This window comes from Triplophysa rosa, linkage group LG1, assembly GCF_024868665.1.
Source record: "Triplophysa rosa linkage group LG1, Trosa_1v2, whole genome shotgun sequence".
NCBI lineage: Eukaryota > Metazoa > Chordata > Actinopteri > Cypriniformes > Nemacheilidae > Triplophysa > Triplophysa rosa.
This window is the reverse complement of record NC_079890.1, coordinates 29,489,341-29,515,418: the sequence shown is the minus strand read 5'-3', so window position 1 is coordinate 29,515,418 and position 26,078 is coordinate 29,489,341. Positions and strand designations below refer to the sequence as shown.

At 38.8% G+C, this 26,078-nt stretch overlaps 1 protein-coding gene across 1 annotated transcript in view; it reads right to left on the bottom strand.

The window, feature by feature from the left end:
- The window catches only part of LOC130551433 (insulin receptor substrate 2-B), a 30,772-nt gene extending 5,687 nt beyond the window's left edge, over positions 1-25,085 (bottom strand). The window contains exons 1-2 of the mRNA XM_057329052.1: positions 22,436-25,085; positions 21,312-22,340 (exon numbers count right to left, since the gene is read on the bottom strand). Of these exons, the coding sequence (XP_057185035.1) occupies positions 21,312-22,340; positions 22,436-24,779 (3,373 nt within the window). The 5' untranslated portion in view covers positions 24,780-25,085. The remainder of the gene's footprint in view (positions 1-21,311; positions 22,341-22,435) is intronic.
- Positions 25,086-26,078: the final 993 nt, after the last annotated feature.

Here is a 26,078-nt window from a genome sequence, read left to right as displayed (position 1 = left end):
TTTATACTGTTAGAATGTATTTTCTGTAGATGCTTTGCAACAATGCAAAATAGGCCATAATTAACCCCAACATTTACACCTTCAGACTGCCAGGAGAGAGAAAGGGTTAATGGTTCAAAATCCTTTTAGAAAAGTAAGTTATATCGTCTCAGAAAAACGTGCTAAAATGAAGCTATTAAAATGAACAAACCTATAAATACATGCTAGACATTGCGCTTACACAACTTATAAACATTGCAATATAAATTGCAATATTTTTTCCTTTTTATCAGAAAACCCAAATATCTAGAAAAAGGGCTATAGCTCGCTAAACAAATTTTCTGTAAAAATGAACATTTACATTAACAACAAAAAGTGGTCTTGTGATGATGCCATTGCAGTTACATCTCATATAAAACATCATTTCATTTTGTGTGTCAACTCATTTCAATTAAATTGTTAATGCTAAACCAATGATCATAACAAATTTAAATTGTTCCTCATTGTGGCCTCAATTTTCTGTTTTCATCCACATTTTTCACTCCTAAAGCGACATCACTTGCATGCCACAGCCTGACCTGACTAATCGATCATTGATTATTTATGACTTTTTGTGGCCACTAAAACTATCCCAAAAAGTGAACAGCAATGTAACAATGTGCGTCACTCCACAAACACGGTACTCCACATGCGTCACCACACACAGATCACAAGCATGTCATAGTGCAATGCCACAGCAGGCTGGTGTTATAAGCGGAACAATGACCAAAACACTGCTGCCCCTCTTTCATTCCCGACCAAATTTAGGGCTTGTTCTGCCAGTTTACGGCAGGCGGATTGCCCCTCACCCCAGTGGGAGTCTTTTCTATCACTAGTAGGTGAACCTATGAAATATGGACATGTGTTTACGTATGCGTTGCCATTTTTGGTGCATATAGTAAAGCCCACAAAAACTAAATTGGCCTATCATAACACCAGGGATTTGAGATAAAAATATACACTACTATTCAAAAGGTTAGCGACACTAACTCACTACCTATTCATTTTTTTATAATTTTTAGAATAAACTACTGAATTACACAAATGTAACTGTGGGAATTATGTTGTGTCAAAAAATCAACAAAATAAAAGCTTTTAAACAGCTTGTATACAGTATATACTCCAAGTAAACCATTAAGTTTTGTAATGAAAAAATAATGTTTGCACAATTGTATTTTTGTCTAAAAAACTCATTTCAGGCATTTATGCATATGCATTAAGATCGAAAGGTGACCATACTCTCGAATGGTAGTATATATATACATATTAGTAGTATGTAGTAAGTAATAAGCTTAAAAATATGTTGTTTTTATGTTCCACAAATGATTAGTCATGCTTACAGGGCAAGTTTAGTCAATGTGTCAGAGAACGTGCACCAAGACAACACATTATACCAAGACTACATTGCAGACAAAATGTCACAAACCACCGGCTTACGCTCATCTTTGCTTGACTTGCCAACTATTTCATGCATTCTTGTTACTTCTTTGCTCATATAGTTTAACACAATGATCAGTCATTCAAAAGTGTTTGAAAGACCAAAGTTGGACATGCTGTTGAGTTACGAGTTTGCTAGGTAGTCAACACAGGCAAAGCTACCATTGCATCTGTACTGTAGACATGAATTCATCTTGCAACAAAGACAAAGCTGTAAAGTATATGTGGGCTTATGAATATGAGCATGTGTAGAAAAGGGGGGAAAAAATCACACAAAATGTCACGCAATGTTCAACTTCTGCTTTGCTAAATAAAGCTGTCTTCACTACACTTTCACTGACTGAAGGTGAATCTATGAGAAGCAACAGAGAGCGATAGAGTAAAAGAGAGACAAAACGAGAGTTAGAGATAGTGAGAGTAATAAAGAGCACTGCACAGGGCTTTATGATGCGGTTGCCAAGAAGGGTTTGATTTGACAAGCAGCATATTACAATAAAACAAACAGCATGAATAAATCATGAATACAATAATTAAGTGGAAAATAACTGCCCACTTTTTCCAATAGCCTTGAAGTATATTTCCCATTTATTTTCCCCATTTCCTCAACTTGGTATCTTAATCTTAGTACGACAAACCTACATTTAAATGACAAAAAACTATTTAATATGAATATTTTGACTTGCAGTCATAAATAACATGTTTATCATGGCCAAAATATTGAAATACAAAGTTTTTTGACAGTTTGTAGGGGGGTTACTGACTTCTAAGGGATGCTTCTATGTCCATTCTAACTCTGATTGGTGGATCCGAGGGGCATTTCTCTTTAGAATTATGGGTAGTGTAGTTCTACATCGAAAATGCAACTATTAAACACTTTTTGCAATGATAATATCAGACTGATATTTTATTGTTTGATGTTAAAGGTAGGTATGGAAAACAATTATGTGCATTTTACCTCCAGATTCCGACTGCTGCGCTGTATTTGCATGACCATGATTTTGCGTATGTGCATAACACTGTCAAGCTCAGCACGCCATGTTCTGGACCAAAACATTCCTGTCATCTCTCAAACCTATTTGAGGCCATAGGTTTTTTAAAAAGCTTATGTGATGCCTTATGTACTACTTGCACAGACAAATGACAGAAGATCACTGCATGTGCTAAACGGCATTACATAGCACACACCGCTGCCCAAGCTATGTAGCAAACGCAGCAAGCTATAAGCAACGCGCAAATTGGTCGAAGTTTCCCAAAAATGGAAATTTACTGACAGTTAGACTCACTATACATAGTTGCTCATACAATAAAAGTGAATGGTGACTGAGGCTGGAGGTCACTAACATTCCATCTATCATCTCCTTTTCTGTTCTACAAAGAAAGAAATGAAACGCAAAATGTTATGCTCCCTTATTTGTAAGTCGCTTCGAATAAAAGTGTCTGCTAAATAAATAAATCACAAATGTTTGGAACAAAATGCTGACAGTCATTTTTATGGAACTATCCCTTCAAAGGAATCATAACAGGCCAACTATCATGGATCCACTAATCACTGTGCACACAAACATGGGGTGAAGGTCTCTATAGGGAGAGAAAATTTGTTTGCTTGTGTATAGGGTCAAAGTTTCAGTCTCAATGTAGATCAGTAACTCAGTATACCAGTAAACTAGTGATGGTTGAACTCTAAATGCTGAAAGTCATCCACAATCACTGACAAACAATATCGGCCTGCAGCAAAACACGTCAGCTCGAAATATAACCACACTGATTGCTTTCATGTAGCTAGGCAGCGTAAACAGGCAAAAAACATATGAATCTAGCATTGTTTTTGGATATTACATGCAGAAAGTTAATATTGTACTTTATCGGGTTTAGACAATCAGACAATGAAAATGTCACAAAAAGAAAATAAGTTTCTAAATGTCATAAAGATGTTTGTTCTGGCTTCCTCGTGTACTTGGTTTAAAAAAAGTGTGTGTGTGTGTGTGTGTGTGTTTGTGTTTAACACGGGAAAAGGATCTTGTTACCTGTGGTCCTCATTTCCTGCAATAAGAGCAATACTGTTCAGCACATGGCATGGTCGTAAATAAGGTGTGCTCTCAAAATAACACTGTAAATATAGGCATATGTGATGTACAGAAAGGGCATGATGCCTCTGAGCAGGATTTTAGCACAGATCTCTCTATACACAGCTAGGCAATAAAAGTTGCAAGAAAAGGTTTAGTTATTAATAACACACTCCTTATAGAATAAGATATAATTGTTACACTCAGTGCTAGTGACTTTTAAATGTAACCAAATAAAAAACTAAACCTAGCCACTTTTTTTGTATGGCCAATATACTTCACAGCAAAATGCAGCCTGGAATCAGACATGACTACATTAGACGACAGAGACCAAAATAGCCATTCCTGACATTTCTCTGCTAATTTTGAGGATCTGTGATGACTTTAACACAGAACAAACCGTGCTGTTCTCTGCTACCTTGTCTGTTTACCTCATGATGTGTGAAAGTCCCAGAGCGAACTCTGAAAAGCGTGTACGTGTTGTGATTGTAGCGCATTCCTGTGTAGTTATGCGCTCGCTAATTTACATTCCAACAGCACAAAGGGCTTGCATACTACCCCATATTCACACAGGCCCTGGTACCAGCATAGCCAAAACATTACCTTAACTTACCAGTTACCACGTACACAGCTGACCTACTGTTAGACTCAAATTGTTGGAGACTAATCTGCACTTGATGTTTAATAAGGGATAGTTCACCCAAAAATGAAAATTCTGTCATGAATTACCCTCTAGTTGTTCCAAATCAGTATACATTTCTTTGTTAGGTTAAACACAGAGAAAGATATTTGGGCAAGTGCTTGTAACCAAACAGATCTCGTTTTCTCTGTGTTCATCAGAACAAAGAAATTTATACAGATTTGGAACAACTTGAGGGTGAGTATCTGAGTAAATGATGACAGAATTTTGATTTTTGGGTGAACTATCCCTTTCTGGGCACTGTACGTGATTTTAACTGCTTTGCTAACTTATGAAATTTTGCTTCAACCACACATACTGCCTTTCATAATGCCGCCCTCCAAAGACATCAAACTACATGTCAACAAGACGCAAAATAATTCTGAGACACAGGGTTTCTGATTGGCTAGTTTTGATGGAAAAACGGACTTCTTTGCTATTTACAGAGTCTACAAACAGCTGTGATTTCTCAGGACACCAAATTTAGAAATATCGGTCAGGTAGTGCAAACATTTAATGCATATTCCATAAGGGTGGAACCAGCTGCTACAATATTTAGGTATTCATGTAAAAATATATTTTTTTAATCTAAGTATAAAATGTACATATTATAAAAAAGTATTCTTAAAGTAAAAAAAAAAACATTTTTTAAATACTTTTGTATTTATTTTTTGCATCCAACCCTAGCATTATATATCAAATATGGCCCACAACCTCATTATACACTAGCAGTTATGGTAAAGATGGCAAAGGTGTTTGATGTAATTTAATCATCATGAGTTGATTCTATTGAGCAGGATGAAGTTGTGCTGGTGCTGATGTTGTTTGAGTATTCCTCTCTCAGCACTAGAAGAGTACTCTCATTTAATGTAAGAAATCTGGATATGGAGAGATGGTGAAAGAGAAACTATTGCAGAGACGGCTTTCAAAATAAAGAGCAAAAACTAAAAAAACAACAACTGTGTCTGTGGCAGTACCATGGTACAGTCAGTGATGAAGTCAGATAGCAATATCATAGCAATACTTTGGTGCTGAAGGATTACCATACTCAAGTACCCTGTTACTTCAAAGCATACAAATGGCACTGCGGCACTGTTTTGCCACTGGCCTTCTTCATTTTTACCACATAAAATTAAATCAAATTAGCTAGCTCAAAACTCAAAAGTAACTCAGAACTAAATTATTATATATGTACTTTACTACACATTGTCATAAATAAACTTTAAATACTTCATCTTACTAACCACTCTTGTTAAATGGTCTAAGCACGTTTATGTTCTGATGTGTTTTGAGTGACAGACTTGATGGGTTCAGTCAGTGAGTCTCGTGAGTTCAGTGTTTGATATACGAGTTGTTTCAACAAAACAAATCGGTCCAAATGAGTCATTACGTCGCGATTTGGACATTAGCGGACATTGATGCACTGTTTGTTTTTCACAGCTGTTAGGACATCGCGAAAGATAGAAGTTAACAAGGAATTCACTTCACTGCAGGGTTTTTCCTGGCTCAAAATGAGGCGGAGGTGGTGCCATCCTGATCTGATCTTGTACACACACGTAGGCCTACCGTACCTTTAAGTGGCTTAACCAAAGTGACTTTGACATATTAAAAGTTCTAATAAAATTAGATGAAAATGACAATTATTTGCACGGTTTCACAGACACAGTTTAGCTTAAGCCAGGACTATGCCTTATTTAAATTAAGATATTTATGCCGCCTTTATAGAAATACCTTAGAAGAATACGTTACTGGTGTGCATCTCAAGACAAAACAATGGCACATCACATTAATGGACTGGTTAACGACAAAGGATATTAATGTTATATACAAATTGATCAATAAGGGCCTTACAATTTTTTGTTTACCCATGTTTTTATTGTTCTGTAGTGTCCATTTTTTACTATACAATAGTAACAGGCTATATTTGTCCACATAAAAATACTGTAGTTTTAATATACTACAGTTTTAATCAATTTACAACAAGAATACCACAATTTGTTATATCAAATACTATAGAACACTACAGTATTTTTTCATTCGAGCGTTTCTGTGTTTTATTTTGACGGGTCGTCTTGAAGACGCTCCCACAATAGACGCGTAGTTCAGTGACGACAGTTTTTCTCAAACAATGAAAACAGTTAAATGCACCTGAAATAAACTCTCAGGGCAACTCTGGACATGATGTTCATGTGTTTATGTCCTCATACAGTGAGACACATACAAATCCATGAGCGTCACGCGTGTAGCATGTTAAACTGTGCAACACATTCACTCTTACACGCAGAACCGGCAGATGACACATATAAATTAGAGGTGCACCGATTGACCGGCCAGAGACCGGAATCGGCCGGTTTTTCGTACGATTGGCTGACCAGTGACCGGCCGGTCAGTCTCACGTCTCGCCGATTCCAAGCCGATCTTATGTTGCCCGTGATGCGGGCAAGAACGTCACAGCCGTCAGTACACTCAAAGCCGCAAGTAAACATGTAAACGTGCGCGCGCACAGCCTGTCTTTCACGGCTCGTTTATACTCGCACGTGGGGTCACCGGACCGCGAGTCTCAGCTGACTGACGCGCATCTCTCATGTCCGCTGACTGCACGCGCGTGCACACGCATCATGTACTGTACAGACAAAAAAGTGCACTGTAGTTCATCTCTCGCTGCTCCGTCTACATGGGGTATGTATGCCAACAGTGATAATAAACTCTGACACATGCTAAACTCATGTTGAAGTCGTTCACTCGGTGTAAAACAAACGTAAATTTCATTCAACCTGATTGCTTGTCTTACATTAAAACTGTGGTCATTTCACCTAGGTAAAATGACATTCAACACGACTTCTACTTGTTTTTAAAAATCCCAAATATAAAAAAATGAATAAATCAACCAATATACTGTATATCTGATTGAGTTCTTTACTAACACAAAAAACTGCAAATACATATACATCTTTACAGTAGAATTCACTCATAAGAGCTTTAACTTTTTTATTGAAGTTGCAGCAAAAATCAACCCACTTCTTTTACTACTACAGACCCAAGATAAAGACAATTTATTTTACATTTCAGAAAAAATGAAATAAAGCAATGTTAGTTTCATAAACAGAAACAGACGAGAATAAAGTTGAAGTATTTTATTGTTATCTTAGACTTTTGTGAGATGAGTACAAAAATGAAAAAGGTAAATTAAGTGACATGTTTAGTTATATTTTATTATTTGTACTTCTTTTCAGTCACAGAGTTCTTCAATTTAAGAGTTGTTTGGGAAAGAGAAGATTCTGTAATTTAATGCAGCTTGGAGAACTGCATTTAGGGAAATTTGGGGAAATTGTAATGTTCAATCATTTATTCAATGAAAATAAAAAAAATGTGTATTGAAGAAAAGTTAATATGGTTTTATATACAGTATACTGTCAATTATAGTTTGTGGATAGAAAATTGGCAATCGGAATCGGCAAAAATCGGAATCGGCAGGTTTCACTTGTAATAAAATTGGAAATCGGAATCGGCAAAGAAAATTGCAATCGGTGCATCTCTAATATAAATAGCAGGATTCCGCGTCCACGGCACGGCGAGAGTGATTCGAAAGCATACAGATCTCTCTGCTCTCACGGTGCTTCAATGTCATACGCCAATGGGTCTGTGCAGTGCTGAATGATGTCGAACACACCTCTTTTTTTAAACGACAGACAAGATCAAGATCCTCGCGATTCCTTTGAAAAGTGGATTGAGGACGCTTCAAGATCGATCGCGATTTAAGATCGTAAGATCGCTCACCCCTACTTGTAAAGCAAACACAGCCAAATAAATCTTTCTCATCAAATCAAACAACAATATTGACAAGAAAAAGAGAAAAACATTGACTGCATTTGGCTGAAAAACTAAAGCCAACATAAACACAAAGTTAAGCATAAAAAAATGGAACAAGACTAAAAAACTGTAAATAAAAAAGACTGCTTCTAAGTCTAACTTTAACGACTTCTACAACATGTTTTTTTTTTCTTCGTTTTTTTACTTGCATATATTTTTGAAAATGCTAGAGAAATGTTCACTTCACTGAAATACCTGTACATGTCATTGTCAACAGCATAATCCTTCTTTGGTCTAGTATCAAAATTGTTATCGTGACCTGTCTTCACCTACTGAAATTATGGTACCATGACAACCCTAAGAGAACAGGAAAGACAAATAAGAGGAGAAATCCATAGTAAAAGAGAAAAGAATGTCAGGGTGACCTAAATGCACTTTCATAAATGTTGTCAGATGTCAACTATATCTGAAAATCATACAATGTTCATTGTCCACTGATCATTTAAAACAAAGTACACTACACAGGCAACAAGCTTTGATATGATGTAATAAATGTTACAGGTCGTGTGAAATCCTGTGCTGACAGGCATGTATACACAAAGTGAACAAAGACACAGACAGACTAAGTTTCACTTTCGACATGATCTGCTGATCAGCTTCTGCAAGACAACAGGAAGTTCAAGCATTAACAGCTTTTCAAAGGGGAAACGAAATGTTTCAATTAGGGACGCTCCGATACCATTTTTTAAAGACAAAGTACAAGTACCGGTATTTTGTTCTAGTATACCCCGATACCAATACAGATGCATATACCAGTATTTTTTTGGTGAGGTGGTAATTTTCCAAGCACAACACACTGAAACTAATAACTCTGCCTCAAAACACATTATGAAGAAAGACAACTTTATGTGCTTCTCACAAACCTTCAAAGCACAAATTTCAGTCAGTTCTGTCAGGTATGTCTCGTGAGGTATCGGTCTTTGGTATGAGTGTATCTACACTCAATAAAACGTTGGGTTATTTTTGTAACCCAATAGTTGGGTTAGAGATATTTTGTTGGGTTATTTCTGACGTTCATTGGGTCATTTCTGTAACAACCCAGCCAGTTGGGTTAAAATTGAGCTGCGTGAGCAGTTATTTTAAATTTCAACGGTCGACCGGCGCCACTGCTGACAGTTAATATTAATAATACTTATTAAATATGCGTGTGTGTATACATGTTTCTGTGCCGTGTTCTTTCATAGCAACACAAACGTACATCTCTGTCGACTGTTTCTAAATCTGCATGACTGTCCACGCCAACACTTGCTTTTTATAACTAGCCTATTTTAAACGTAGATAAAAAAAATTTGTTTAGGGACTCCCCCTCGCTTTGTTTTTCTTTGTCTGAAACTTTTAGGTAAGTCATAAACTTGTGGAAATCATATTTTAGATATTTGGCAGCGCACTCGGTTTAGGACCCAGCAGAAGCGTCAGGACTTCAACCAATGCAGCGCCACTCAGTCAAAAGCACCATTTCGTTATATTTATTACTTTTATCATATTTTTCAAGCAAATAGCAGAAAACTCTTTTTGGGGGTGTTCATTGACCACAAAACACGAGGGCCTCAGCTTGACTCAGTCGCAATTTCGTTTTCTGGTAAAAACAGACTTGCTGCAGTGGCCTTCAATATATTTGTCTATCTTTTAGAGAGATTATATGCGAAGGAAATCTTCACAAGTGGGAGCCTGAAGCCTTAACTGACAAATTTGCAGGTAAGAGATTAATGTCTGAAAACTTCCTGTTAGTACAGTCATGTGAAAAATGACCTAAAATGTTTCATTTTTTACATTTAAACAAATATGTAATGAAACGTGTAAATGATAATAAATGAATATAATCTATCACAGTGTTTCCCCTAGTGGTCGCGGTCTCTATATTTTCTTTGCGGCGGAGGTCCGGACAATACTCTTTTTAATAAATAATACTTAATCAATAGAGCCAAATCGAATATGTATATAAAAAGTTAACATCTAATGTTTTATCAGCCCATTTATTTTATATTCTGATAGCCACAGTATGTAAAGGCCCGGTAACTGAGAAAATGGGTTGTAAGCTCTCGTGCTAAAGCAAAATCCTAGTGGTCTATTTTAATATTTAAAAAACTACTGACAATAAAATGTAACAACTAAAATGAATTTATCATGAGCAGAAGTATTTACAAAGTTTCTAACAAGTAGCCTTTCATACTAGAACGGATTCTAAATAATCTCTGATTAAAACATGATTCATTATGAAATGCTCTTAACATGCCGATTATTAATGCTATTAATATTATTAACGGTGTTGGGTGTAACTAGTTACTAAGTAATTTAATTACTTTCCCCTTGAAAAAGTAAAGTAAGGGGTTACTTCTGATTAGGAGTGTAACGGTTCTCGGTAAATAATTGAACCGCACGGTTCTCCACCAACGGTTCGGCACACAGTCCAACGCGCTTGGACCGCGGCTCATCTTAAATCTGAAGACGCATTTATAATATGGTTCGTTAAAAATTATAATGCATAAAACAGACTGACAAAGTTCAGCTATTGTATGTTTGTCGATGGATACACATTTAATACCTACAACAAATCAAATAACGTAGACAAATTTCAATAGGATTGACGTATGCTGTAATATGACCAGTCATTTATGCTGTCATCACCCGGGTGTTGTGAGCGCGCGAGTGCCGGTGAGACCTGAACAGCACATTTTGCTATTTAAACTAAACTCATTCAAGCCTTGTCAATTTAAACATTTAAGTGCAAGATGATGCACAAGAAAACTCGCTTGCGCGCTGTGAGAAGATCCGAAGCACACATAAGGAAAGTCTCAGACATGGCGCAAATATCGAGTTGTCTTTGAAGCGCTTAAACGGACAAATTCACACACGAAGTAGGTCAACATGCCCCTCTTGTTGAGTATCTTAACAAACATAGTAGGTTATGTCTTAAGTGAACGGACGAAATGGATGAAAAACAACGCATGTGTACAGTATCAGTGTACTGGATCAGTTTCATTCCTCTTAAAGCGACAGCAGCATATTCCTGCTGTCTGTTAAAAGTCAAGGAAATCACTCACTGCTTGTGACTCAATAGCTTCTGTAACTTCAATTATGATTCATCTTTATTTAATTTGTACATATGCAATGTTATGTTTTATTTGATTACTTTAATCCATTTCTACCTTAAAAGGTATACAGTATATACAGTATCTTATTTCATTTTCTGCTTTGCTCTGTTGTTTTATTGGTGCTGTTACTTGTAGCTTGATTATTTGTTCTTATTTTTATTTGTCAGTAGTCCCTTTTCCCTGAACATAGTACAAATCGAACCGAAACCGTGACCCTAAAACCGTGACACAGACCGAACCGTGAGTAATTTGAACCGTTACACCCCTACTTCTGACTTTGGTCAGTTAATAATATGTAGTTTTATAATATTTATTTGAATTAATTAAAACAGCTGTTTCATTTCTATCCTTGAATCACTTAACTAATCAAGGTTGATGTAGGATATATAAAGTAATTAGTAATAAGTAATTAAATACTTTTGGAGAGAGTAATTTGTACAGTAATCTAATTACACTATTGAATATGTAATTAGTAACTAGTAAATCATTACTTTTTCAGAGTTAAAATAACCCAACGAGTCGGTGCTACAGTAACCCAGCATTTGTTGGGTCAACTTTTTTTTTAAAGATTTGTTTTTGCCATTTTTGCCATTAATTATACAGCTGTTGTTAGAGAGGACAGGAAGCGAAGCGGGAGAGAGAAGGGGGTGGGTTCGGGAAAGGACCATGAGACGGGAATCGAACCCAGGTCGCCAGATGCGCAACATGTCGGAGCACTGCCCAATAGGTTATCGGCTCCGACTTTGTTGGGTCAATTTTAACCCAACTGTTTTTAGTGAGTATATGAGTACGAGTACATGAGCTTGGTATCTTGGTATACTGTAATGCATCCCTAGTTTCAATGTTTCTATTCTGCCAGTTTAACACACAGAGACAACTTTAACTGTCACTGATAAGTTAACTACTATGTGAATATTTCAACATTCTTGTTTGTTTGAACAGCCCGACATAGCAACATTGACTCGGCCAATGGTGTAAGTAAACATTAGGACAACCATTGACTCAAAAATTACCCTTCAACAGCCTACCTGTATAGCCTCAACATGTTATAAAGCCTTCAGCCAATGACACGCCATGCAAAAAAATGTTACAGCTAAACCCAGCAGTCTATATCTGTAGCTAGATGGCTAGTTCCTGTATGTCATCACCTGAGTCATGCATCCACAACAGCGCTGTCTGCCAGGGGACAGGAAGGGGATGAAAAAAGAAGATAAGAGCAAGAGAGAGATTCTAGAAAGTTATCACGTTTAAAGCCAACCTCTTTCACAGACACACACACAGCTCCATCTCTGCTTCAACTATGATAAACAAATGAGTCATCCAGGGCTTGCTGAGAACACTGACTCACTCACGCTTCATTCTCTCACTCCCCCTGCAGCAACACACACAATCAGCCAAGTACATAACAGCCCCTAACACTAAGTGGATATAAAGAGAATAAATGTTCAGAGGTAGAATGAAACATGATGATGTCAAGAAAGGAGTGACCAATAGAATGAATATATGTTTTCTAAATGCCATTAAGTATGAATCTAATCATTTATATTAGGGCTGTCAAACGATTACTCATGATTAATCGCACACAGAATAAAAGTTTGTGTTTACATAATATGTCTGTGTACTGTGCATATTAATTTTGTTTTTCTAAAAACATATACATGCATATATTTAAGAAAAATCTAACAAAAATTAATTTCAATTATTGTTAAAAATAAACAAATCCATCTAAATATTTCCTAAATATATTATACGTGTGTGTGTGTGTGTGTGTGTGTGTGTGTGTGTGTGTGTGTGTGTGTGTGTGTGTGTGTGTGTGTGTGTGTGTGTGTGTGTGTGTGTGTGCGCGCGTGTGCGCGTGTGTGCATGTTTTTGTGTTTATAAATACAAAATTAATATGCACAGTATACAGATATATATTATGTATACTCTCAACTCAACTTTATTTATATAGCGCTTTTTACCATTTTCATTGTTACAAAGCAGCTGTACATGAGACATATTGACTATAAGCAAAACAATTAAAGTTGTACCTGTAAAAACAAGAAAAAGGTGAAAACACAGAAGACAGACATACCCACATACAAAACACTCCACAAACACAATATGCGCACGTACTAACACACATAGACAGAGACACAAACATGGACGCGCACGTATGCACACACACAGACACGCACGCACACACACACACAGACATGCACGCCCAGTGAGAGCACACATTTAAGATAAAGGAGAGAGAAGCACAGGTCAAATATAACAGACTATAAATTCCTATATGCAATATTAATTAAGTAAAACTTTAAAATTCTAATTCTAAAGCAGCCCCCGGCCAGGCAAATAGTGCAAAAAACAGTATGCAAACGGTGGCGAGGAACCCAAAACTCTAATCGAGAAAAAAAACCTCAGGAGTAAACACGCGATTAATCGTGTTACAGCTCTAATTTATATTTATACTAAGTGAATATATATATATATTAATTAATACTTAAAATAAAGATAAGTATTTGAATAACTAGATATATTTAAAAACACTAAAGTACTGGCAAAAATGAACTTGACAGAAAAACACAAACTTCTTAGAAACTAAGACTGAAACTGCCTTCAACATAGTGAGTGATAGTGACCTATAGGTGTTGTCTGACATTATTCGGTAACACTTTATTTGAAGGGGTGTTCATAAGACTGTCATGACACCTTCATAATCATGACATGACACATGTCATGAATATAAAGGAGATTTTATGCATGTTTATGACAACTGTCATCAAGTGTCATTCGCTGATTTATGTAATTTTTAATGCAAAGATGACATTGTTTGAGTTGTCTTTGTTATGACAACTTGACATAAAGCAATAGATCATAACCTGTCAGTGTCATGACAACTTGACATTACCAAGACATAGGGCTGTGCCGATAAACGATATCATATCGAATCGCGATAGAATGTATTTCAAAAACTATGATAAGCTATTGGCATTTTGACTCGATATGGATTAATCTTACAGTCTAACAGACAGCAGAAATAAACGCAACAACAGTCAGTCAGCGTGCAGCTTTTAGCATGCGCGTCATAGTAAAAAGTCCATTTCATACTGCACTTGGCAAAGAAAACTCGACATGAGGAGGAAAACATTACCGGAAGCGGAAACAAAGGTGAATCTAACCTCGAGTTGTCATCACGCGGTTTATTAAGTGTCTTTTTTTTTTTCGCAATCGCCGGTTAAACAAAACAAACTTGAGGCGCAATTGCAAGCAAGTTACTTCGAAACTCAAGCACAAACGTTTATATATCCATCGTTAATATATCTGCTAACATGAGCTGGTGCTTATGAAACAAACCAGCGCTGCCCTGTACAGATTAGAGATGTAATGAAGTGAGTTTGTGTGCACATTAAAATATTGAACCTTGTATGTAAGATGCTTGCATGATTAAAGAAATGTACTACAGTTTATGTGAGATGTCTTTTTGAAAGACTAAGGTTCACTGAATGCATTGAATGAATCCCACTACTCGAGCAAGACATTATTGCAGCGTTATGTATGTGCGCAGGTGCTGAGCCAATAGCGTTCGAATGTACACAGTAACGGAGCCCTTTCATTGGTTGAATGTACTGAATGAACACTCCCTTTACTTAACGAGTCAATTGAGTCAAAATGAGACTGAATGAACTGGTACATGTTGTTTATGGCCTAATATCCTCTGTGTTGCAACAGTGCATTAATTTAATTGAATTTTAACTGGTTAAAGGTTAACTTTTGTTAATAAACTGTATTTAAAATAGATTCTTTTAAATACAGTTTTTTAATTAAATATATATCTAAATAAATATCGTTATCGATCAATATAGAAAAAAACTATCGAGTTTACTTTTTTGCCATATCGCCCAGCCCTAGTAGTGAATGACGCGCTTGTGATTAATGCAGGAAAGAGCGAGCAGAGAGCTCCTGCACTACTGTCAACAACTGTATAAAACATTTGCAGAGTATTAACACTTAATGAAGATTTTATCAATCTCCATGCCCATATGACATTACTATGTCGTTTTGGTCAAATTAAACGTGAATAATTATGGATTACCTCAGGGATCGGTTTTAGGACCCTTGCTATTCTCCATATACATGCTGCCCCTTGGAAACATTATTAGAAAACATGGAATTAGCTTCCACTGTTATGCAGATGATACTCAGCTATATATCTCATCAAGACCAGATGATTCCTTCCAACTATCCAAATTGGCAGAGTGCATCGACGATATAAAGCATTGGATGACTTGTAATTTCCTTCTTTTAAATTCTAATAAAACAGAAATATTACTTATCGGACCAAAGACACGTGAGCAGAATATTTGGATTATACCTGCAAATTGAAGGCTGCACTGTTACTCCAACAAATACAGTTAAAGACCTTGGCGTTATATTAGACAGCAACCTGTCATTTAAAAATCACATCTCAAATGTCACAAAAACAGCCTTCTTCCACCTTAGAAATGTTGCCAAATTGCGAAATATTTTATGTGTGGCTGAGCAGAGAAGCTTATTCATGCATTTGTGACCTCAAGACTTGACTACTGTAATGACTGCTTTAGTGGTTGTCCTGCAGCATCAATAAACAAACTACAGTTAGTTCAGAATGCAGCTGCCAGAGTTCTAACCAGGTCCAGAAAATACGATCACATAACCCCAATGTTATCAACCCTTCACTGGTTACCCATTAAGTATCGTATTGACTTTAAAGTTCTTTTAATTACTTATAAAGCCTTAAACGGTTTAGCCCCTACCTACATAACAGAGCTTCTACCACACTACAACCCATCACGCTCTCTAAGATCTCAAAACTCCAGACTTTTGATAACACCTAGAATAACTAAATCCACCAAAGGGGGTAGAGCTTTCTCATACGTAGCACCTAAACTCTGGAATAGCCTCCCCGATACTATTCGAGGGTCAGACACACTCTCCCAATTTAAATCTAGATTAAAGACACATCTTTTCAGCCAAGCATTCACTAACACATAGCTAATGAACAGCAGCTACGCTAATTATTCTCTTTCTGCCCTCGCCTCGGGATGCCCATCCCGAGGTAGGGAGAGATTCCGCCAGGCCCAGATGAACGTCATATGCCCATCCACAACTAGAGATTACGCCAGCTACATCGAAAATCCCGTCCATCCTCCTGCGAGAGCCTGGGACTGACTGACCATCCCAGCTCCATCCAAGGCAATTCCATCACCACCCAAGAAAAAGGCGACCATCTGGCCGCCCAGCTCAGACAATTCCATCCCAACCGAGAGCAAAGACGGACTACCTGTCACATAAATGCTAAATTTACAATACTTGGTATTTAATGCTAAACTAGATCACATGACAGCAGTTTGAAGTTATGGCTGCACTCAGTGACTTTGATTGGAGGTAGCTGGGTGGGTGTTGTAGGGAGTGGGGGGGCTTGTTGGTTGTGGTTCGGGGCGTTTCATTTGTTGGGACTGTGTGGGTCTGGTCTGGTTGGTCTTGTTTTGTGGTCGATGTCGGACAACAGAGGAATAAAGTTAATTATGCCATTACTACTTTTCCCTGGTTGTCCCTCTGTTGTCTGTTGTTGACCACGGAATGGGACCGGGTTGGACCTGCACGGTTTCGGCGGGTGGGGCTTCCTGGGTCGCGGCTCGTGGGCTCTCCCTGTTCTTCGTGGACGTTGCTCGGTGGCTTTGGTCGGGGTCACTGAGTGCAGCTATGACACGTCAGAGGAGATCTGGCCCTCCCGGCTGAGCCTGGTTTCTCCCGAGGTTTTTTTTTCTCCATTATTCATCATTGGAGTTTGGGTTCCTCGCCACAGCAGAGCAGTGCAGTGTTGGCTTGCTCACCGGGAGACTGCATTTATTTATTTATTAGATATTATTTATTATAATGATCTTGCTTGGTCTATAAACACCATGCACTGTGCTGTGTTTTACCTTTCTGTGTTTTTCTTATTTGCTCCTGTAAAGCTGCTTTGGAACAATGCACATTGTGAAAAGCGCTATATAAATAAAATTGAATTGAATTGTCCCTTCCTCAAATATTAGTCACAAACATTGACTAAATTAGTGCCATTCCCAGCAGTAAGAAAGACTATCGCCTACCGTCATTAAAAATGTACATTTTGGGGTATTATTTTGCAATAATAGCATGTGTTGTGGTTTTTTTTATTTCAAAATGTTGTGATAACTATATTTACATTACACATACACAGATGTTCAGGCCTTTTGAGCAAGTAACACAACATATTATTAAATAACAGCACGATACAGATACAAAGCAGTTAAAATGTTTAAAACGTACAAATATTCCAAGTTTACTGAGGTGAAACCATTGATTTATATGAGGAACAGACGCGAAAGCGATCCCCATCTGCTGTCTTCCGGTTTCTGCTGTGTTTCCAAATTTTCAAATCTGGCGGCAAGTTACGTCAGCCTTAATAGTTAAATATCATTGGCTTTCGTCTGTCTCCTGACAGACAGCGTCATTGCGTCAGCATTGAGTGTGAAATGCTATTGGCTCTCGTTACAGATTACGTCATTCTAATGTTCCGGCTTGTTTACAGATGTGTTGATGTTCATAAAATAATAATAATATTAAAAAAGATGCGTTGATGTCCATTCCCGGAGTTCCTTGAACTAAGTTATTGTATGGCATCAGTTCAGAAGATTTGCAAAGCGACTTGTTTGTAATACGTTTATACTGTTTTGTTCATTTTATGGAATAAATACATGTGACTGTAATTTTACTTGTGTGTTGTGTTTAATGGTTGACAAGTGGTTAGGTTTAGGGTAAGGGGTGGGATATTGGTTAGGTGCTCTTAAAATATCTTTGAATCTTTGACATTGGTAATGTCAAGCTGTCATGACAAAGACCCTGACAGGATATTGTGTTTCTTATGTCAAGTTGTCATAACAAACAATGTCATCTTTGCATTAAAAATGACACAAATCAGCGAATGACACTTAATGACAGTTGTCATAAACATGCATAAAATCTTCTTCATATTCATGACATGTGTCATGTCATGATTATGAAGGTGTCATGTCAGTCTTATGAACACCCCTTCAAGTAAAGTGTTACCGAGAAACATAATCATTGCCATTAAGGAAGGGATAGTCCACCCAAAAATAAATTATGTCATAAATTACTCAATCAAGTTGTTCCAAACCTGTATAAATTTATTTGTTCTGTTGAACACAAAGAAAGATATTTGGATGAATGTTAGCAACTGAGATTTCTGGGGCACCATTGACTATCATAGTACAAAAAAATGATTGTATATTTTTTGTTCTGTTAAACACAAAAGTATGGAGGACTAAACCTGCAAAAATGATAGATAAATAAATAAATAAATGTATAAATATATAAACGAATAAATGTAATAATATGAAAATAAATAAAGGAATGAATGGTTTGATAAAACAAAATAATTCGTTTTAGCTATTATTGATCTTAGCTTTAACTTTTCTTTTCATTTTTTAAATTGATTTATTATTTTTTGTGTCCATTTTTAATTATTTTTAATTATTATTATTTTTTATTTTTAGATTATTTTATTTATCATTTCCTTTTATTTTTACATTTATTTATTTATACGTTTATTTATTTTTATATTTATTTATTATCGCATGTATTTATTTCCACTTTTATTTATTTATTCTTGTATTTATTCTTACTTTTCTGTGTCTTGTATGATAATTAGATGGGTTGGTCTTGCCTACTATTGGTTCAGCGTAGATTGAAGCGTTTGATCGATTACTCTTGACTTGTTTTGGACTAACGTCACGTCACTCACTGATCGTTTGCTTCGTGTATAACGTTAAGTAACTATGGCGGGCGCACAATTAGCTAGAGAGTTACAGCATTTAGCCAATGAAGTCGATAACCATGCATCAAATGACTGTGTGTCATTCAGATTAGATGCACTTATTGATGATTTATTACAGATTGACGGCGAGATAAATGACAAAGTTCTCCCTCGGTTGTTAGCCTCTTTGCAGCACATTCAAAGTCTGTGCGAGTCAGAGGGTGCTATGGTGGTGTTACAGTTCAACTGGTGAAAATCATAAAGCACAAAATGTAATAAGGTTTAACTACACAGATGAGCTTGTAAACCGAAGTCGCAAGCTAACGCTTTGTCAAAGTGATAGTTATAAGCAGCCTTTCGGTTAGAAAAAGCGTAAAGATTTAATGTAACATGATGTAACAATGTAAATGAATTGAGACATAGTGAACTTAAGTCACAAGTTAACACGGTAGTAATGAGCATCGTTCTTTCACTGCAGGGGCCATCAAATGGAAACCATTCCTTCTAAAAAGACGTGGTTACTAAACGGTACTCATAAACTTTACTACATTTCATAAGAGATAAATAACACAGAGGTCACAAGTTAACACGGGCATATTCCCTTGATTCATCCAGCTGCATATTGTTGTGTGACATCTTGATATTATTGCAAAGATCCGTAGCAACTAGCCTTGCGAAATAGCTTAGTGTGATTGTTACCGTAGTGACACGCTGCCTCGCTTTATTGCATGGGTACGAATCCCGTGGCAAATCGCTTTATTTATTTTTTCACCTCGCTTCAGCCGTTACGGCGATCATACCAATAATTTGCAATCTTAACAAGAATGTCAAAATCATGTAACAAGAAAGTCTGTGTTTATTAGACATCTTAATATTAAGTCGTCTTGTGCTTTCAGGATCGACAAATCTGCTGAGGTCGTTCATGCACCTCTTTGGCGGAGGACCTGTAACCAGAACTTGGTCACCACCTTAGCACCCTCTGACTCGCACATATTTTGAAGAACTTTTTCATTTATCTCTCCGTCAATCTGTAATAAAACATCAATAAGCGCACCTAATCTAAATGACACATAGTCATTTGATGCATGGTTATCGACTTCATTGGCTAAATGCTGTAACTCTCTAGCTAATTGTGCGCCCACCATAGTTACTTAACGTTATACACGAAGCAAACGATCAGTGAGTGACGTGACGTTAGTCCAAAACAAGTCAAGAGTAATCGATCAAACGCTTCAATCTACGTTGAACCAATAGTAGGCAAGACCAACCCATCTAATTATCATACAAGACACAGAAAAGTAAGAATAAATTCAAGAATAAATAAATAAACGTGGAAATAAATACATGCGATAATAAATAAATATAAAAATAAATAAATATAAAAATAAATAAACTTATAAATAAATAAATGTAAAAATAAAAGGAAATGATAAATAAAATAATCTAAAAATAAAAAATAAAAATAATAAAAAAGAATTAAAAAATGGACACAAAAAATAATAAATCAATTTAAAAAATGAAAAGAAAAGTTAAAGCTAAGATAAATAATAGCTAAAACGAATTATTTTGTTTTATCAAACCATTCATTCCTTTATTTATTTTCATATTATTACATTTATTCGTTTATATATTTATTTATTTATACATTTATTTATTTATAATTTTTGCAGGTTTAGTCCTCCATACAAAAGAAGATATTTTGAAGAATTTAGGAAAACAAACCGTTCTTGGGCACCTTTGACTACCTTTTTTTGACATCCCCAAAAATCTCAGTTGCTAACATTCTTCTAAATTTCCTTTTTCGTGTTCAACAGAACAATGTATACAGGTTTGGAACTACTTGACTGAGTAACTCATGACAGAATTTCCATTTTTGGGTGGAGTATCCCTTTAAAGTCACATCAGTAAACATTTGAGCCTGAAAAAATGCTATTTATTTTGGAAGAAAGCTTCAAACTGCACTTGAGGCTTTTTCATCTGATGTCTTCATATGTATGTGTATATACAGTATACAGTATATATATATATATATATATATTGTGTACTGTATAAGTATCTTAAATTATGGAACTTTGAGACTAAAACATACTGACAAAAATCAACTTTAGACAGATCTTCTGCAGTAAAGAAATATTATATAATAGATTTCTAACAAACTGAGACTGAAACGTTTGCATCAACATTGAGTCAAATCTAAGTCACATTACAAAAACTGTTTTCCAAAGCTTGTTTACTTGACCACTTTCATCTCAAAACCACAATCTAAGACAATAACTTAATTCACACTTAGCATGTACGTAATCACACAGTCTAAATATAAAGTTGCTTACCTTTAGATGCTGATGTAAGTAAATCTATGCTGGCGTAGGCACCATTCTCTGGGGGAGAAACACTGGGTGATGGCGAACGAGCATTTCCAGGCCGGACGTTATCTCTCATGTCTAGGGCGATGTAGTTTAGGCCGTTCTGGTGTTCCGTAGGTAGAGTCCTTCCACACCTCACAGAGGAGGAATCGGGTCTATCTGAGGAGGTTCCCAGTGTCACCTCGCTGCCAGATGTCACACTGTCAGTCCAAACACTGTCAAAAGAGGCAGAGTTGTGACACTTACTGTGCTCCACCTGCTGCGTGTTGCTAGGCACTGTGCTATTGACATCCATGGCACTTCCACCCGATGCCCCTGGAGATGTGACAAACGTCTCTGAGCTGTGCCTCCGCCTGCCCTGAGGATCAGCGCGGACAACCTTGGGCTCGGTCGGGGGGCTGTAAGGGAAAAACTGTTGCTCCAGGACACACAGGTGCTCGAGCATGGCTGTAGGGCTCTTACATTCATCATCATCTCCAAAAGACATTTCTGCGTAGTCGTCAGGTTGACCCACACTAATCCCACTGCAGTGGGAGGATGAGGAGGGCCGGATGTATGTAGGAGGATTCCAGGGGGCTACTAGAGAAGGCCTTGGGGACTGACATTTGGGTGGGCGACCATCCACATCTAAAGACATGTAGTCCTGTGGTAGGGGGGATCTGCGTTGCTCCCTGCTGAGGGTTGAGGAGGAGCTGTCAGCAGACAGTGAGCCGGTGGGATATGTCGGACGATCCCTGAATTCAATATTGATGTACTCTCCTGGGCTAGAAGGCCGCACTGCTGCTTCACCTGTTTGCAGGGTGCTTTGCAAACTCCGCCTTCCCAATAGCAAACGATTCGGCCGGATTGCACGTTGGTCCGTGCAGCCATTATGTTGTGAAGATTCGGAAGGTAGGCACCTGCTACTGCGATCTGGGGCGGGTGGGATGTAACTTGGTTTCACTGGGGAACTCATGGGGACGTACTCGTCATGCTCAAAATGGTCTCTGGATGAAGCTTTGAATGAGAGAGAGAAATATGAAATGTAAGACTTAGATTTCACAGAATTGGTCAAGGCACGGTAATTGTCACTAAAAACTTTTAAACATTACCTGTAGATGTGCTCTGAGACATATCCATGTATTCTGTGTTCGCAGGGCGGTTTGAGGATCTCTGTCTATCACCCCGTCTGTCGGGGCTGGGCGGGGCAGGGGAATCAGTAACCCCACTTCTACCTGGGAGCATCATCATGTAGCCTTGTGAGTCCACATGCTGGGGAACAGGTAAAGCAGCACTTTGGACACGTGGAGAAGCAGAAAGGAGAAAATTTGGTTGCATAGGCATGTAGTCTGCATTGTTGGAGGCAGGCAGCACACCTGCCATCATGGGCATGTACCCATCATCCTTGGGGGCATCTGCGAGCCGTAAGCTAGGGGGCCGGTCTTGGCTGTGTTCAGAACTGGAGCTGTAATCAGAGCAAAGGGAGGAGGAGGTAGAGACGGTCTGTGCGCTGGCACCCCAAGAGCTACTCACAGCCTCGTCCAGCGAGAAGGTGGTCTGGGTCATCTTTTGATACACAGCCACTCCAGCAGCACTAGCGCCCCCAACCTGCCTGGAGAAGGAGGGCGTCCGTCTTCTTAACGACCCTGGGCGTGAATCTTCATCAGCACTCTCTTCACGGGGCTCACTTGTGCTTGTTCCAGACACATCACGATTCCATCCCATAGCCATGTAGTCGCTGAGGCAGTGCTCCTCACGGATTGGTGGCGTGTTTCCCAGGGAGTCTGGGGTGTTACTACGTACTCTAAAGTAGCGAAAATCTCCAGGGCTGGAGCCATACTCATCAGAAGAGTTGAAACCTCCGTCGCTAGGGGATCCACAAATGGATGCACTGGAGGGGCGTGTGATGGTGTCAGACACAGAGCCATGCCCGCTGCTGCTAGACATGCTGACCGGGCTTGTGGTTGAGGGGAAGTGTGACACTGGCAGCGAGGCAGAGCGGGCATGATAATTGGTGCCCGGCGGGGCACGAACATAGCGTCCTCCGGCCCCACTGCTACTTTCCTGGCGGCTCAGGTTTGCACGGGCCGTGTTGAGATGAATGAGGCTACCTGTCACAGAGCGAAAGGGGCGGTTCATGGTGCTCTCTCCCTCACTGGAGGTCCGGAATCTGTACCCACTCGCTCCACTGCTCTTTCTGCTAGGTGGAGTTCCCACCACAGACTCAGTTCGAGAACGCCGCTGGAGCCCCGTCTGACTGGGCGGGAGGTTGCCCAGGTGCCGCCGCGTGGTGATGAAGCCCATCGGGTTGGAGCCGGACGACTGACTTTTGCTCCTAGGTCTGAACTCAGCAAAAGCCTTCAGTGCCTTCATGGTCTCAAGAATGGTTTCATGCATGTTTTGAGCCACCACAGAATCATCCACCTGCATCCAAACCTCTCCAGGTCCTATAGAAGAGGAGCGGCCGACCTCTATAAAAAAGAAGCTCTCAGAATGGCCACAGCGCCTGATGTTCATTAGTTGTAAGTTCACACAAGGTGTTTCAGAGTTCAGTTTCATTAGGTGGAGGCTCTTAGCAGACAAACAGAGTCTATACACACCAGTTAGATTTTTAGTCTGGCCCAAGCCCTTTGGTTTGACGTTTACCTGCCACACTTCTTTGAAGTCGGTACCTGGAGTAACAGTGCCATAGCCATCATCAATCTCCTCTGCATCCAGGTGGCCTCTCTTCCCTTCACTCATTAGCTCACTGAGCGCCTGGTACCACTCCTCCTGTTCCTGCTCATTTTCAGCAACAATTGCGAAGTACTCATCCTTAGTATAAAGAGCAATAAGATGTTTATTTTTAGAATCCGCTCTTTTATTGACAGTGAAGCATTGGTAAAGATAGATCACTCTTTTCGGGGGAGATGCAGTCACTCCGGTCGATGCTGCAGAAGCGCTGGGGGCGGCGGCGGTGGTAGAGCGGAGAGTGTTTCGAAATTTCTTCTCGCTGTCGTAGTATTCAAGTCTGCTCGGCCCCAGATGACTTGACGCCCGCAAGACGAAAAACCTCTTGTGGCCATGTTTCTGCTTTCTCAGGTAACCACACTTTCGGATGTCGTCCGACACGGAGGAACTGGCGTTCACAGATATAGCAGGGGATGATGAGGTAGCGTGTGTTTTGCTTGCAGTAGGGGCTGAGTCCTCGTGTGCCCGGTTAAGAGAGGACGCGTATCTATTCCTCGCCGGCGACTCCAGGTGGTTTTCGTGAACGGCGTGTTGCCGGTAGTGACACTGCTGCTGTTGATGCGTCTGATCGTCTGAGTGCTGTACTGAGTCCGGGGGTTCCCCGACAGAGGTGTCGCCGTTCGCCGTCGCAGCTGCTTCTGCAGGTTTAGTCCCGACAGTCCGCTGTTGCGTTTCTAGCATCAACATAGTGGCTTTGCCTTCTTGGTAATTCGCGAAATTTTCCATCAGTTAAGAAGGATTTTAGGTCACTTTACCTTCGGCTTACAGACAGAGACTCTATCATTTTTGTTTGGGGGGAAACCGTGTCTCGGGCGGCAGAGCGCGATTAAGTCTTTTCAGTGTTGATATTCTCCTGGCCGCCACATGAAAATCAGGTAATCCAGCCAATGCTCTTCGAGCTCAATGCCAGCAACTGCAACATGACCACATTTACCCGATCTATTATCGGTAGATCCTCCTAGCGGGCTACCAATCTGCTCTTCGCACCCTGTGTACACTACGGACCAGACCACAGCACAAACAACACATGACTCGTGCGTCATTCGCCTGTAGTTGGGAGGGTGCGAGGCGAGGCATCCGATTGGGCGAAACATGTGATTGAAAGTTCCCTCTCTGAAACTGAACCAACCACTGTTGTGCGTTTTGGGTCTACGTCAGTGTTACTGGCCAATAGTTTTACTTGGAGTTTCACTGAACTAGCACGTCGTCGTTTGTTGATTGACAGAGTTTTGTCCAATGAGATGATAATAAGTGGATTGCGTCATGGACTGTAGCGAGTTCATTGGATGAAGCGTCTGACCGAAGGTGTTGTTGTTTACGTCGTTTGTGATAGCTACTGCTTACTTTTTACTTGCTAATGCCAAGTACGGTTAAAGATTTTGTTATTATCAATCAACAAATAAATAGTTTTAATGTATTCATTTTTTAGAGCTCAAATAGTGTTTGCAATGTTGTTAATAGCAGCAAACTGACTAAAAGTTCAATATAGTGCATTTAATGCAACTAGTGCTGTGAGAATATTTTGTATCTATTGAGTCCTTGAGTAAATGTCTTGCATGTCAAAAATCTTGATCTAGAAAACAAAGACTAGATTATCAGACAATGGCCAATTTGAGGGTTGCTGAGTATCAACAAGTTTCTTGATTGACTGGTTGTCTCTATGGAAAACATTGGATATAAATGCAGTTGAACAGATTAAACGCCTTTGAATACATTGCTTGCTATGACTTCTTGAACATGTTTTGAGAGAACGTAATCTGGCTAGGGGTGACCTCGCGCCTCTGAAGTTTTATGTGCAGTCAATACTGGATAATCCACATAGAGTATAATAATGTAGGTCGCCATCTGTTGCATTTACTGATACGATAACAAGAGGGCGCTGTTCAACAGTATTTCAAAATATGATATCACCGAGACCGCAGTCCACAGTAAAATGTTGGTTTTGCACACATTGCTCAAATAGCTCGGTTGCTCCTATAGGATTTGGAAAAAATTGCTGTCATTTTAAATAAGGACACTTGGTAT